At 46.4% G+C, this 15613-nt stretch overlaps 1 protein-coding gene across 1 annotated transcript in view; it reads left to right on the plus strand.

Moving 5' to 3' along the window:
* The first annotated feature begins 1516 nt into the window (after nt 1–1516).
* LOC134949308 (cytochrome P450 2A5-like) overlaps nt 1517–15613 on the plus strand; it is a 164682-nt gene continuing 150585 nt past the window's right edge. The window contains exons 1-2 of the mRNA XM_063937805.1: nt 1517–1742; nt 6635–6797. Of these exons, the coding sequence (XP_063793875.1) occupies nt 1563–1742; nt 6635–6797 (343 nt within the window). The 5' untranslated portion in view covers nt 1517–1562. The remainder of the gene's footprint in view (nt 1743–6634; nt 6798–15613) is intronic.

The following is a 15613-nucleotide window of genomic DNA, read 5'->3' on the forward strand; positions in this document are numbered from 1 at the left end:
CATGTCTTGCTCTCCACCACTAGGTAACACTATCTATATATATTGTGATTTTAGCAAGGGGGTGGCACTTGATATGCCGGCCTTCGGTATCCCGGCGCTCAGCATACCGATGCCGGAATCCCGACAGTTGGCATACTGACAACTATTTTCCCTCTTGGGGTGTCCACAATGCCAGGATCCTGGCGAATAAATAGCGTGGCGCACGTAGTACGCCACCGCGCCTGCAGTGGTGAGCGCAGCGAGACCACAAGGGGCTATTTTATGCTCGCCCTGCTGCTGGCATGCCAGCGGTCAGGATCCCGGCGCCGGGATCCCGAGCACCAGCATATCATAGTAGACCCCAGCAAGGACCCGTTTGCTGGCAAGGGGGCAGGGCCGGTGCAAGGTCTCTCTGCACCCTAGGCAAAGTTTCAGCCTAGCGCCCCCTAACCTGCAAAACCCCAGCATTGTATCTGCATATGTGGCCTTGTGGGGATATTTAATTGTATGTGTATACGTACATATATACACACACATACATATATTTGTATGCTCCTTATTATGTTCCAATCCTGCTCCCATCATTACTGACCCCGCCCTCCTCCATATGTACTGTATTGAGCCCCAGTGCCTGTGTTTTCCCTATTATTCTGTTTACAAGTGCAAACCACCCATCAGGCTGTAATAGCTGTACTGTCATTGGTCCCGAAGAACCACCATGGGTTACTTACCTAAAATAGTTACCTAAAAGTTGTTTCCTTGTTTTCTCTTATAAATGTCATGGATCCTCTTACAGACGGCAGCAGCATTACAGTGACGCTGCTGGGTGCAGACATGTAGTCAGGTGCTGCTTGTTTCTGGAGAGCTGGGATCTAGGGGCCTGGAGGAGGTGCATCAGGGCTATGAGGAGCGGCCATGGGGGCGCCCCTTGGGAGCCATAGCATACAGAGACATCATTCAGTCTTTTGCTAGATGACTTCAGTTGAGCCCTTCAGGGGGCGCCGCCCCTAGGCAGCTGCCTAAAGCTGCCTAATGGTAGAGCCGCCCATGCGAGGGGAACCCAGCAAATCCTTTGCTGGATCATAGCTGCCGTGCTTGTGCAATAAGTACTGACCCTTCGCCAGCAGGCTTAGGCTGTCAGCAATATACTGTAGATCTATAGCGGTTGACACGACCAAATGTTACTGTACAGGTGGGTATTGAAAAATAGATGTGGTGTGACTAACGGTATATATTAAATGGTATACAAAGTATATACGGCTACTAATGATTTGTGTTATTAACTAGACCCTATAGTCATTGTCCCTTTATTTAAATGCATAAACTCTGCGGTTTTATCTGTTTTGTGAGTGTAGTGGTGCTGATTAATGTTATCAGGTTGTAGCTGTGTTATATAACGATATGAAGGTATTAATAAACCCGTAGCCAACGGTTACTATTTACCTATGTGAAATACAACCCAACCTATTCATTATGCTCACTTTTAATTGGAATGTTGTTCGGTGCCAGAACTTTTTCATAATCACATATATAAACAAAGGGACACAGGTCACAGGCATTGCTGTTATTGTGCTGTGTGCATAATGGCACTGAACATAGCAGGGACCCTACTCCTGGTTGCTGGGGTCACTCTCATCATTTACCTTCTACAATGGTGGAAACATATAAAGCAGAGGAACCTGCCCCCAGGGCCCACACCTCTGCCCCTGCTGGGGAATATCATGCAGATCAGCACCACAGAATTTCCACAGTCTTTGCTGAAGGTAAGCTGGGGCAATTATTCCCTCATTATTGCAGTATAACAGTATTCTGCCGTGCTCAGTGCAGTTGTCTCTATAATGTATTCAATTTATATGTAATTATATTCACTGAGATTAAATAAATTGGCAGAGCGTTTAGACAACAGGCAAGTTGTGCTGTTTTAAACAAACATAAATCAGAAGATAGAGTGAAAGAAATTAATTACTGCTACTCATTAAGATGTATAGTTATACTAGGAATATTGAATGGATAAGATCTTGGTTGCAGGATAGAAAACAGACAGTTGTGGTAAATGAAGTGCATTCACAGGAGGGAAATGTTACCAGTGGAGTACCCCAGGGATATGTACTTGGACCAGTGCTTTTTAATATCTTTATTGGTGACATTGCAAATGGCATTAAAGGGAAAGTATGCCTTTTTGCAGATGACACAAAGGTATGCAACATGGTAGACACACCAGGTGGGGTAAAACAAATGATTGAGAATCTAGGTAGACTAGATGAATGGTCAAGAGTGTGGCAATTACAGTTTAACGCCAAAAAGATGCAAAATCATGGACTTGGGTCTCAAAAATTCAAAGTCTAAATATAGTATTAATGCAACTATACTGGAAACTACTGAGGAGGAAAGGGATCTAGGAGTCACTATTTCAGGTGACTTAAAGGTAGGTAAGCAATGTAACAAAGCAATGAGGAAGGCTAGTCAGATGCTTGGCTGCATTGGGAGAGAAATCAGCAGCAGAAAGAAAGAAGTAATAATGCCACTGTATAGGTCATTGGTACGGCCTCATCTAGAATACTGTGTTCAATTCTGGAGGCCATATCTTCAAAAGGATATTAATACATTACAGACTGTACAAAGAAGGGCAACTAAAATGGTGCATGGCCTACATCACAAAACATACCCAGAAAGACCAAGAAATCTCAATATGTATAGTTTGGAGCAGAGAAGGGAAAGGGGGGACATGATAGAAACTTTCAAATACATCAAGGGTTTTAACAAAGTCCAGGAGGGAAACATTCTCCAAATGAAGAGAAGCAATAGGACAATAGGACATGCACTGAGACTGGAGGGGGGGAGGTTCAGGGGAAATTTGAGGAAAAATAACTTCACAGAAAGGGTAGTGGACAAGTGGAATAGACTCCCATCAGAGGTGGTAGAGGCTAAGACAGTAGAGCAATTTAAACACGCATGGGATAGACATAAGGATATCCTTACAAAGAAATAAGGATCAAATAAGGGGGCAGATGAATTAACCTGGAGATGGCATAAGGAAGTGATAAACCAGTGATAAATGCAAGGTGATACACGCACCAGCCAATCAGCTCCAATATGTAAATTAACAGTTAGGAGGTGATTGGCTGGTGCGTGCATCACCTTGCATTTATCACTGGTTTATCACTTCCTTATGCCATCTCCAGGTTAATACATCTGCCCCAAGGTTTGAGATAAAAATATGGTAAAAAAAAGGGGCAGAATAGATTGGCCAAGTGGTTCTTATCTGCCGTCAAATTCTATGTTTCTATGTTACTCTTTGACCTATTTAATCCTGCATAAAAACTGTGATTTCTAACAATATGATTCTACTTGTACTATCTAAAAAAAATAACCAGTATCATTGACAATTGCTGCCAACAGCACCCCCTACGCTGCAGTACTACGTGCAGTGGCACACTCCACACTAGAGATGAGCGCCTGAAATTTTTCGGGTTTTGTGTTTTGGTTTTGGGTTCGGTTCCGCGGCCGTGTTTTGGGTTCGACCGCGTTTTGGCAAAACCTCACCGAATTTTTTTTGTCGGATTCGGGTGTGTTTTGGATTCGGGTGTTTTTTTAAAAAAACACTAAAAAACAGCTTAAATCATAGAATTTGGGGGTCATTTTGATCCCATATTATTATTAACCTCAAAAACCATAATTTCCACTCATTTTCAGTCTATTCTGAATACCTCACACCTCACAATATTATTTTTAGTCCTAAAATTTGCACCAAGGTCGCTGGATGACTAAGCTAAGCGACACTAGTGGCCGACACAAACACCTGGCCCATCTAGGAGTGGCACTGCAGTGTCACGCAGGATGTCCCTTCCAAAAAACCCTCCCCAATCAGCACATGACGCAAAGAAAAAAAGAGGCGCAATGAGGTAGCTGTGTGAGTAAGATTAGCGACCCTAGTGGCCGACACAAACACCGGGCCCATCTAGGAGTGGCACTGCAGTGTCACGCAGGATGTCCCTTCCAAAAAACCCTCCCCAAACAGCACATGACGCAAAGAAAAAAAGAGGCTTTTTACTGATATTTGGTGTTTTGGATTTGACATGCTCTGTACTATGACATTGGGCATCGGCCTTGGCAGACGACGTTGCTGGCATTTCATCGTCTCGGCCATGACTAGTGGCAGCAGCTTCAGCACGAGGTGGAAGTGGATCTTGATCTTTCCCTAATTTTGGAACCTCAACATTTTTGTTCTCCATATTTTAATAGGCACAACTAAAAGGCACCTCAGGTAAACAATGGAGATGGATGGATTGGATACTAGTATACAATTATGGACGGGCTGCCGAGTGCCGACACAGAGGTAGCCACAGCCGTGAACTACCGCACTGTACTGTGTCTGCTGCTAATATATAGACTGGTTGATAAAGAGATAGTATACTCGTAACTAGTATGTATGTATAAAGAAAGAAAAAAAAACCACGGTTAGGTGGTATATACAATTATGGACGGGCTGCCGAGTGCCGACACAGAGGTAGCCACAGCCGTGAACTACCGCACTGTACTGTGTCTGCTGCTAATATAGACTGGTTGATAAAGAGATAGTATACTACTAATATTATATACTGGTGGTCAGGTCACTGGTCACTAGTCACACTGGCAGTGGCACTCCTGCAGCAAAAGTGTGCACTGTTTAATTTTAATATAATATTATGTACTCCTGGCTCCTGCTATAACCTATAACTGGCACTGCAGTAGTGCTCCCCAGTCTCCCCCACAATTATAAGCTGTGTGAGCTGAGCAGTCAGACAGATATATAATATATATATAGATGATGCAGCACACTGGCCTGAGCCTGAGCAGTGCACACAGATATGGTATGTGACTGACTGAGTCACTGTGTGTATCGCTTTTTTCAGGCAGAGAACGGATATATTAAATAAACTGCACTGTGTGTCTGGTGGTCACTCACTATATAATATATTATGTACTCCTGGCTCCTGCTATAACCTATAACTGGCACTGCAGTAGTGCTCCCCAGTCTCCCCCACAATTATAAGCTGTGTGAGCTGAGCAGTCAGACAGATATATATAATATTATATATAGATAATAGATGATGCAGCACACTGGCCTGAGCCTGAGCAGTGCACACAGATATGGTATGTGACTGAGTCACTGTGTGCTGTGTATCGCTTTTTTCAGGCAGAGAACGGATTATAAATAAAAGTGGTGGTCACTGGTCACTATCAGCAAAACTCTGCACTGTACACTACTGAGTACTCCTAATGCTCCCCAAAATTAGTAAATCAAGTGTCTCTCTAATCTATTCTAATTCTAAACGGAGAGGACGCCAGCCACGTCCTCTCCCTATCAATCTCAATGCACGTGTGAAAATGGCGGCGACGCGCGGCTCCTTATATAGAATCCGAGTCTCGCGATAGAATCCGAGCCTCGCGAGAATCCGACAGCGTCATGATGACGTTCGGGCGCGCTCGGGTTAACCGAGCAAGGCGGGAAGATCCGAGTCGCTCGGACCCGTGAAAAAAAACATGAAGTTCGGGCGGGTTCGGATTCAGAGAAACCGAACCCGCTCATCTCTACTCCACACACATCTATTTATGGCCCTGTTTACTATATGTATTTGTAAGATGTTACTGATATGCTTCTATGCAGGGCCAGTTCTACACCTTGTGGCGCCCAGTGCAAAACAGTGCGCGCCGAAAGCATGCGCCAAAAAATAGGGGAGTGGTTTCATAGGGGAGGGGCATGGCCACAGTTGTGCCCCCAGTAGCTGTGCCCCCAGTAGATTTGCCCCAAGTAGTTGTTCCCCTAGTTGATTTGCCCCCCAGTAGATTTGCAGATTTGCCCCCTGTAGCTATGTCCCCAGTAGCTGTGCCCCCAGTAGATTTGCTCCATGTAGCTGTGCCCCCTGTAGATTTGCCCCCAGTAGATTTGCTCCCTGTAGCTATGCCCCTAGTAGATTTGCCCCAGTAGTTCTGCCCCCTATAGCTATGCCCCCTGTAGATTTGCCCCAGTAGTTGTGCCCTCTGTTGCTGTGTCCCCAGTATTTGTGCCCCCAGTAATTTTGCCCCCTGTCGCTGTGCCCCCAGTAGTTTAACCCCCTGTTGCTGTGCCCCTTAGTAGACGCTTACAAACACAAACAAAAAACCCCACAATACTTACCACTGCCCCGCTCCTGCTTCCCGACCGTTGCTGCTGCTGCTCCATCTGGCCCCCGCGGCTCCTCTCTATGGGAGAGACATCATGACGTCTCTCCTATAGCAGCGCCGCACAGACACTAGAGGTCAATAATTACCTCTAGCGTCTGACAGGTGCACCGGCTGCAGCGGGTGCCCACACAGCCCACAGAGTCTGCTGCAGCCGGGGAACGGGGTGCAGGTAGGCAGTGGGTGCCTGCAGGGTGACTGCGGCTGTGCCCCCAGGTCGCAGCGCCCCGGTTGCAGGCACTGCTTGCCCGCACCAAGAACCGCTCCTGCTTCTATGCTTGCACGTTGTCTGTTGTTGACTTTACGGCACTGAAAAATCTGTGGTTACTCATAAATAAATGTTGATAATGATAATTTATTCGCAATGTTAACCTATAATATAGTGTCTAAGGAAATGTAAAACAGCTGCAATGTTATACATGTAATGCAATATAACAAAATTGTATCTCCACAGCTGAGTGAGCAGTATGGACCAGTGTATACCATCTACCTGGGCAGTACTCGTGCTGTTGTTCTGATTGGCTATGATGCAGTGAAGGAGGCGTTGATTGATTGCAGTGATGTGTTTAGTGAAAGAGGAGAGATGGCTATATTAGATCTGTTCTTCAAGGATTACGGTAAGAGATTTAAAAATATATCAATAATACTAAAATACTACAGTATATTATATTCTAACCTGCACTAAGCCCTAGCAGGCAGAAGGCAGAGAAATCCCATTACTACATATCGAGAAGCAATATGTACAGGGATTTTTTTTGCCTTTTACGTTTATTACCCTTATCTCCAATTAGTACATGGCTCCATAACTGCTCATATCTGGAATGGCATGAGTACAACACACAGCAGCACCCCGGGTGGGCATATAGTACTGCTCTATCAAAGTCCATAGTTCACAGAAAACAAAACTCCATGTCCTTACATGATCTTTCATAGATGCACACCATGAAATTCGCAGTTTAGAGTGATTGACTTTTGTCCTATCAGCCAATAAAGATATTGCCTTATAAGGATTTATCACAATTTTTATTGAAGTTTTATAGTCTGTCACATTGCATTTAAAGAGTGCTGAGTACACAACATGTTCTTACAAAAAATTCTACATAATAGCTATTATTTTTAAAAAGATTATAAAAATGTAAAAATAAGAATTTACTTACCGATAATTCTATTTCTCGGAGTCCGTAGTGGATGCTGGGGTTCCTGAAAGGACCATGGGGAATAGCGGCTCCGCAGGAGACAGGGCACAAAAAAGCAAAGCTTTACTAGGTCAGGTGGTGTGCACTGGCTCCTCCCCCTATGACCCTCCTCCAGACCCCAGTTAGGTACTGTGCCCGGACGAGCATACACAATAAGGGAGGCATTTTGAATCCCGGGTAAGACTCATACCAGCCACACCAATCACACCGTACAACTTGTGATCTAAACCCAGTTAACAGTATGACAACAGAAAGGGCCTCTTAAAGATGGCTCCTTAACAATAACCCGAATTAGTTAACAATAACTATGTACAAGTATTGCAGATAATCCGCACTTGGGATGGGCGCCCAGCATCCACTACGGACTCCGAGAAATAGAATTATCGGTAAGTAAATTCTTATTTTCTCTATCGTCCTAAGTGGATGCTGGGGTTCCTGAAAGGACCATGGGGATTATACCAAAGCTCCCAAACGGGCGGGAGAGTGCGGATGACTCTGCAGCACCGAATGAGAGAACTCCAGGTCCTCCTTTGCCAGGGTATCAAATTTGTAAAATTTTACAAACGTGTTCTCCCCCGACCACGTAGCTGCTCGGCAGAGTTGTAATGCCGAGACCCCTCGGGCAGCCGCCCAAGATGAGCCCACCTTCCTTGTGGAGTGGGCTTTTACAGTTTTAGGCTGTGGCAGGCCTGCCACAGAATGTGCAAGTTGAATTGTGTTACAAATCCAACGAGCAATCGACTGCTTAGAAGCAGGTGCGCCCAACTTGTTGGGTGCATACAATATAAACAGCGAGTCAGATTTTCTGACTCCAGCCGTCCTTGCAATGTATATTTTTAAGGCTCTGACAACGTCCAACAACTTGGAGTCCTCCAAGTCGCTAGTGGCCGCAGGCACCACAATAGGTTGGTTCAGATGAAATGCTGATACCACTTTAGGGAGAAAATGCGGACGAGTCCGCAGTTCTGCCCTATCCGAATGGAAGATTAGATAAGGACTTTTATAAGATAAAGCCGCCAATTCAGATACTCTCCTGGCAGAGGCCAGGGCTAGTAACATAGTCACTTTCAATGTGAGATATTTCAAATCCACCTTTTTCAATGGTTCAAACCAATGGGATTTGAGGAAATCTAAAACTACATTTAGATCCCACGGTGCCACCGGAGGCACCACAGGAGGCTGTATATGCAGTACTCCCTTGACAAAAGTCTGGACCTCAGGGACAGAGGCCAATTCTTTTTGGAAGAATATTGACAGGGCCGAAATTTGAACCTTAATGGATCCCAATTTGAGACCCATAGATAATCCTGATTGCAGGAAATGTAGGAAACGACCCAGTTGGAATTCCTCCGTCGGAACCTTCCGATCCTCGCACCACGCTACATATTTTCGCCAAATGCGGTGATAATGTTTCACGGTGACTTCCTTCCGTGCCTTAATCAAGGTAGGAATGACTTCTTCTGGAATGCCTTTCCCTTTTAGGATCTGGCGTTCAACCGCCATGCCGTCAAACGCAGCCGCGGTAAGTCTTGAAAAAGACAGGGACCCTGCTGTAGCAGGTCCCTTCTCAGAGGTAGAGGCCACGGTTCGTCCGTGAGCATCTCTTGAAGTTCCGGATACCAAGTCCTTCTCGGCCAATCCGGAACCACTAGTATTGTTCTTACTCTTCTTTGCCGTATGATCTTCAATACCTTTGGTATGAGCGGCAGAGGAGGAAACACATACACTGACTGGTACACCCAAGGAGTTACCAGTGCGTCCACAGCTATTGCCTGTGGATCTCTTGACCTGGCGCAATATTTGTCCAGTTTCTTGTTGAGGCGAGACGCCATCATGTCTACAATTGGTCTTTCCCAACGGTCTATTAACATGTTGAAGACTTCTGGATGTAGACCCCACTCTCCCGGATGAAGATCGTGTCTGCTGAGGAAGTCTGCTTCCCAGTTGTCCACGCCCGGGATGAACACTGCTGACAGTGCTATCACGTGATTCTCCGCCCAGCGAAGAATCTTGGCAGCTTCTGCCATTGCACTCCTGCTTCTTGTGCCGCCCTGCCTGTTTACATGGGCGACCGCCGTGATGTTGTCCGACTGAATCAACACCGGCTTTCCTTGCAGGAGAAGTTCCGCCTGGCTTAGAGCATTGTAGATTGCTCTTAGTTCCAGAATGTTTATGTGAAGAGACTTTTCCAGACTCGTCCATACTCCCTGGAAGTTTCTTCCTTGTGTGACTGCTCCCCAGCCTCTCAGGCTGGCGTCCGTGGTCACCAGGATCCAATCCTGAATGCCGAATCTGCGGCCTTCTAATAGGTGAGCCTTCTGCAACCACCACAGAAGTGACACCCTTGTCTTTGGTGACAGGGTTATTCGCAGGTGCATCTGCAGATGCGACCCTGACCATTTGTCCAACAGATCCCTTTGGAATATTCTTGCATGGAATCTGCCGAATGGAATTGCTTCGTAAGAAGCCACCATTTTTCCCAGGACTCTTGTGCATTGATGTACTGACACTTTTCCTGGTTTTAGGAGGTTCCTGACCAGATCGGATAACTCCTTGGCTTTTTCCTCTGGAAGGAAAACCTTTTTCTGAACCGTGTCCAGAATCATTCCTAGGAACAGCAGACGAGTTGTCGGGATTAAATGGGATTTTGGAATATTCAGAATCCACCCGTGTTGTCTTAGCACCTCTTGAGATAGTGCTAAAGCTGTCTCCAGCTGTTCTCTGGACCTTGCCCTTATTAGGAGATCGTCCAAGTATGGGATAACTAATACGCCTTTTCTTCGAAGAAGAATCATCATCTCGGCCATTACCTTGGTAAAGACCCGAGGCGCCGTGGACAATCCGAACGGCAGCGTCTGAAACTGATAGTGACAGTTTTGAACAATGAACCTGAGGTACCCCTGGTGTGCGGGGTAAATCGGAACGTGTAGATACGCATCCTTGATGTCCAAGGATACCATAAAGTCCCCTTCTTCCAGGTTCGCTATCACTGCTCTGAGTGACTCCATCTTGAACTTGAACTTTTTTATGTAGAGGTTCAAGGACTTCAGATTTAGAATAGGCCTTACCGAGCCATCCGGCTTCGGTACCACAAATAGAGTGGAATAATACCCCTTTCCTTGTTGTAATAGGGGTACTTTGACTATCACCTGCTGAGCGTACAGCTTGTGAATGGCTTCCAACACCCTCTCCCTTTCGGAAGAGACGGTTGGTAAGGCAGACTTCAGGAAACGATGAGGAGGATCCGTCTCTAATTCCAACCTGTACCCCTGAGATATTATCTGCAGGATCCAGGGGTCTACCTGCGAGTGAGCCCACTGCGCGCTGTAATTTTTGAGACGGCCCCCCACTGTCCCCGAGTCCGCTTGAGAGGCCCCAGCGTCATGCTGAGGTTTTTGCAGGAGCCGGGGAGGGCTTCTGTTCCTGGGAAGGAGCTGCCTGTTGGTGTCTCTTCCCTCTTCCTCTGCCTCGTGGCAGGTACGACAAGCCCTTTGCTCTCTTATTTTTGTAGGAGCGAAAAGGCTGCGGTTGAAAAGTCGGTGCCTTTCTCTGTTGGGGAGTGACTTGAGGTAAAAAAGTGGATTTCCCGGCAGTAGCCGTGGCCACCAAGTCTGATAGACCAACTCCAAATAACTCCTCCCCTTTATACGGCAAAACCTCCATGTGACGTTTTGAATCCGCATCGCCTGTCCACTGTCGTGTCCATAAGGCTCTTCTGGCTGAAATGGACATAGCACTCACCCGAGATGCCAGTGTGCAAATATCCCTCTGTGCATCACGCATATAGATAAATGCATCCTTTATTTGTTCTAACGACAGTAAAACATTGTCCCTATCTAGGGTATCAATATTTTCAATCAGGGATTCTGACCAAACTACTCCAGCACTGCACATCCAGGCAGTTGCTATAGCTGGTCGTAGTATAACACCTGCATGTGTGTATATATTCTTTTGAATAACTTCCATCTTTCTATCTGATGGATCCTTAAGTGCGGCCGTCTCAGGAGAGGGTAACGCCACTTGTTTGGATAAGCGTGTGAGCGCCTTGTCCACCTTAGGGGGTGTTTCCCAGCGCGCCCTAACCTCTGGCGGGAAAGGGTATAATGCCAATAACTTTTTTATCAGGAGCAACCCACGCTTCATCACACACGTCATTTAATTCTTCTGATTCAGGAAAAACTGTTTGTAGTTTTTTCACACCATACATAATACCCTGTTTTACGGTATCTGTAGTATCAGCTAAATGTAACGTCTCCTTCATTGCCAAAATCATATAACGTGTGGCCCTACTGGAAAATACGTTTGAATTTCTACCGTCGTCACTGGAATCAGTGCCCGTGTCTGGGTCTGTGTCGACCGACTGAGGCAAAGGGCGTTTTACAGCCCCTGACGGTGTTTGAGGCGCCTGGACAGGCATTAATTGATTGTCCGGCCGCCTCATGTCCTCAACTGACTGTTTAAGGGAAGATAAACCATCACGTAATTCCACAAATAAAGGCATCCATTCTGGTGTCGACCCCCTGGGGGGTGACATCTGCATATTTGGCAATTGCTCCGCCTCCACACCAATATCGTCCTCATACATGTCGACACCACGTACCGACACACACCGCAAACTCACAGGGAATGCTCTAATGAAGACAGGACCCACTAGCCCTTTTGGGGAGACAGAGGGAGAGTCTGCCAGCACACACCACAAAGCGCTATATATACAAGGGATATCCTTATATTAAGTGCTCCCTTATAGCTGCTTTAATATATATATATATAGCCATTAATGTGCCCCCCCTCTCTGTTTTACCCTGTTTCTGTAGTGCAGTGCAGGGGAGAGACCTGGGAGCCGTTCTGACCAGCGGAGCTGTGACAGAAAATGGCGCCGTGTGCTGAGGAGATAGGCCCCGCCCCTTTTTCGGCGGGTTCTTCTCCCGCTATTTTTCCAGTCAGGCAGGGGTTAAATATCTCCATATAGCCCCTATGGGCTATATGTGAGGTATTTTTAGCCTTGTATAAGGTTTATATTTGCCTCTCAGAGCGCCCCCCCCCAGCGCTCTGCACCCTCAGTGACTGCCCAGTGAAGTGTGCTGAGAGGAAAATGGCGCACAGCTGCAGTGCTGTGCGCTACCTTATGAAGACTGAGGAGTCTTCAGCCGCCGGTTTCCGGACCTCTTCACGCTTCAGCATCTGCAAGGGGGTCGGCGGCGCGGCTCCGGGACCGGACTCCACGGCTGGGCCTGTGTTCGATCCCTCTGGAGCTAATGGTGTCCAGTAGCCAAGCAGCAAATCCACTCTGCATGCAGGTGAGTTTACTACTTTCCCCCTAAGTCCCACGTTGCAGTGATCCTGTTGCCAGCAGGACTCACTGTAAAGAAAAAAACCTAAACTAAACTTTCTCTAAGCAGCTCTTTAGGAGAGCCACCTAGATTGCACCCTTCTCGTTCGGGCACAAAATCTAACTGGGGTCTGGAGGAGGGTCATAGGGGGAGGAGCCAGTGCACACCACCTGACCTAGTAAAGCTTTGCTTTTTTGTGCCCTGTCTCCTGCGGAGCCGCTATTCCCCATGGTCCTTTCAGGAACCCCAGCATCCACTTAGGACGATAGAGAAAATCATTTAGCTTTGAGTTGATTTAGGGTTTAAAAGAAATAAGTGTTTAAAAAAAGACAGGATTTATATCAGTAGTAGTAGTAGTAGTAGTAGTATAGTAGTAGTAGTAGTAGTAGTATAGTAGTAGTAGTAGTAGTAGTAGTAGTAGTATAGTAGTAGTAGTAGTAGTAGTAGTAGTAGTATAGTAGTAGTAGTAGTAGTAGTAGTAGTATAGTAGTAGTAGTAGTAGTAGTAGTAGTAGTAGTAGTAGTAGTAGTAGTATAGTAGTAGTAGTAGTAGTAGTAGTAGTAGTAGTAGTAGTAGTAGTATAGTAGTAGTAGTAGTAGTAGTAGTAGTAGTAGTAGTAGTAGTATAGTAGTAGTAGTAGTAGTAGTAGTAGTAGTAGTAGTAGTAGTATAGTAGTAGTAGTAGTAGTAGTAGTAGTAGTAGTAGTAGTAGTATAGTAGTAGTAGTAGTAGTAGTAGTAGTAGTAGTATAGTAGTAGTAGTAGGAGTAGTAGTAGTATAGTAGTAGTAGTAGTAGTAGTAGTAGCAGCAGCAGCAGTAGTAGTATAGCAGCAGTAGTGACAGTAGAAGTAGTGTACTAGTAGTAGTAGCAGCAGCAGCAACAGTAGTGGTGGTAGTAGTAGTAGTAGTAACATAGTAACTAAGGTTGAAAAAAGACAATTGTCCATCAAGTTCAACATATTTGTGGTCTCCTATGCAGTCTTATTATAGGACTAGTTATTTTTATGTAAGGACTAGTTATATTAACTATAATGCGTGCCTACGCACCATAACCCTGAATATCTTTATCCAATAGGAATTTATCTAACCCATTCTTAAAGGTGCTGACTGAGTCCGCCATTATTACTCTCCCAGGCAGGGAATTCCAAACACGTATTGTCCTTACTGTGAAAAAAAACTTTTCACCTCAATGTGCGGAAACTCCTCTCCTCTAACCTAAGCGAGTGACCACGTGTCCTCTGTGCTGATCTTATAAAAAACAGGTCCCTCCCAAGCTCTGTGTATTGACCCCTTATATATTTGTAGATATTAGTAGTAGTAGTAGTAGTAATAGTAGTTGTAGTAGCAGCAGCAGTAGTAGCAGTGGCGTAACTACTGCCCCCGCAGCCCTCTCGGTGGCTTGGGGGCGAGGGGCTGTGGGGGCGCCGCCACTGATTTAGCGCAGATTGACATGCGGACGAGCGTCCGCATGTCAATCTGTTCTCACTTACCCTCCCTGCTGTAAGGAGGGACACGGAGGGCACAGCGCGCGCCTCTCCTGCGTCCCTCCTGCGTCTCCGGCGGGTCTAATAAAGGAAGTGCCATTCATGAGCTCTGATTGGCTCACAAATCGGCACTTCCTTTAACAGACCCGCCGGAGACCCAGGAGGGACACAGGAGAGGCGCGCGCTGTGCCCTCCTCCGTGTCCCTCCTTCACAAAACAGCGGGGGAGTGCGGGGGGAGGGGGGGGGCACTGGGGGAGCATATGTGGCACTGAGGGGGCATATATGGCACTGGGGGGGTGTATGTGTACCTGGCACATGGGGGGGCTATATTTGGCACTGTGGGCACGTGTGTACCTGGCACTGTGGGGGAATATCTGGCACTGGGGGCATATGTGGCACTGGGGGCATATGTGGCACTGGGGGGTATATGTGTACCTGGCACATGGGGGTGGGCTATATTTGGCACTGGGGGCATGTGAGTACCTGGCACCGTGGGGGAATATCTGGCACTGGGGACATATGTGGCATTGGGAGCACAGCCCTAGCAACAAGCACTACCCCCTAGCAACGAGCATGACACCCAGTGCATGAAACCCCTGGCAACAAGCATGACACCCAGTGCATGAAACACCTGGCAACGAGCATGACAGCCAGTGCATGAAACCCCTGGCAATGAGCATGACACCCTGAACATGAATACCCCTGGCACCGTGCATGGAACCAAGAGCATGAAACCCCTGGCAACGAGCAGGTAATTTAAAAGTAATTAGAAGCCTTACTGTAGGACTTAATGTGTAATGGGCATTATGGTGTGTGGCATAATGTATCACGGACATTGCGGTGTGTGTCATAATGTGTCACAGGCATTACGATTTGTGGCATACTATATCACGGGCATTGTGGTATGTGGTATAATGTCTCAGGGGCATTGCAATGTGGCATTATGTATAACTGGCATTGCGGTGTGTGGCATAGGGTATAACGGGCATTGCGGTATGTGCCACAGGCATTACGGTGTATGGTATACTATATCACGGGCATTGTGATATGTGGTATAATGTCTCAGGGTCATTGCAGTGTGTGGCATAATGTATCACGGACATTGCGGTGTGTGTCATAATGTGTCAGGCATTACAGTGTGTTGTATACTATATCACGGCATTGTGGTATGTGGTATAATGTCTCAGGGTCATTGCAGTGTGGCATAATGTATAACGGACATTGCGGTGTGTGGCATAGGGTATAACGGGCATTGCGGTATGTGTCAGGCATTACGGTGTGTTGTATACTATATCACGGGCATTGTGGAATGTGGTATAATGTCTCAGGGTCATTGCAGTGTGTGTCATAATAATGTGTCACAGGCATTGTATGTGCTATAATGTATCAGGGGCATTGCAGTGTGTGGCATAATGTATCACGG

The sequence above is a fragment of the Pseudophryne corroboree genome, chromosome 8, assembly GCF_028390025.1.
Source record: "Pseudophryne corroboree isolate aPseCor3 chromosome 8, aPseCor3.hap2, whole genome shotgun sequence".
In the NCBI taxonomy this organism is placed as follows: Eukaryota; Metazoa; Chordata; class Amphibia; order Anura; family Myobatrachidae; genus Pseudophryne; species Pseudophryne corroboree.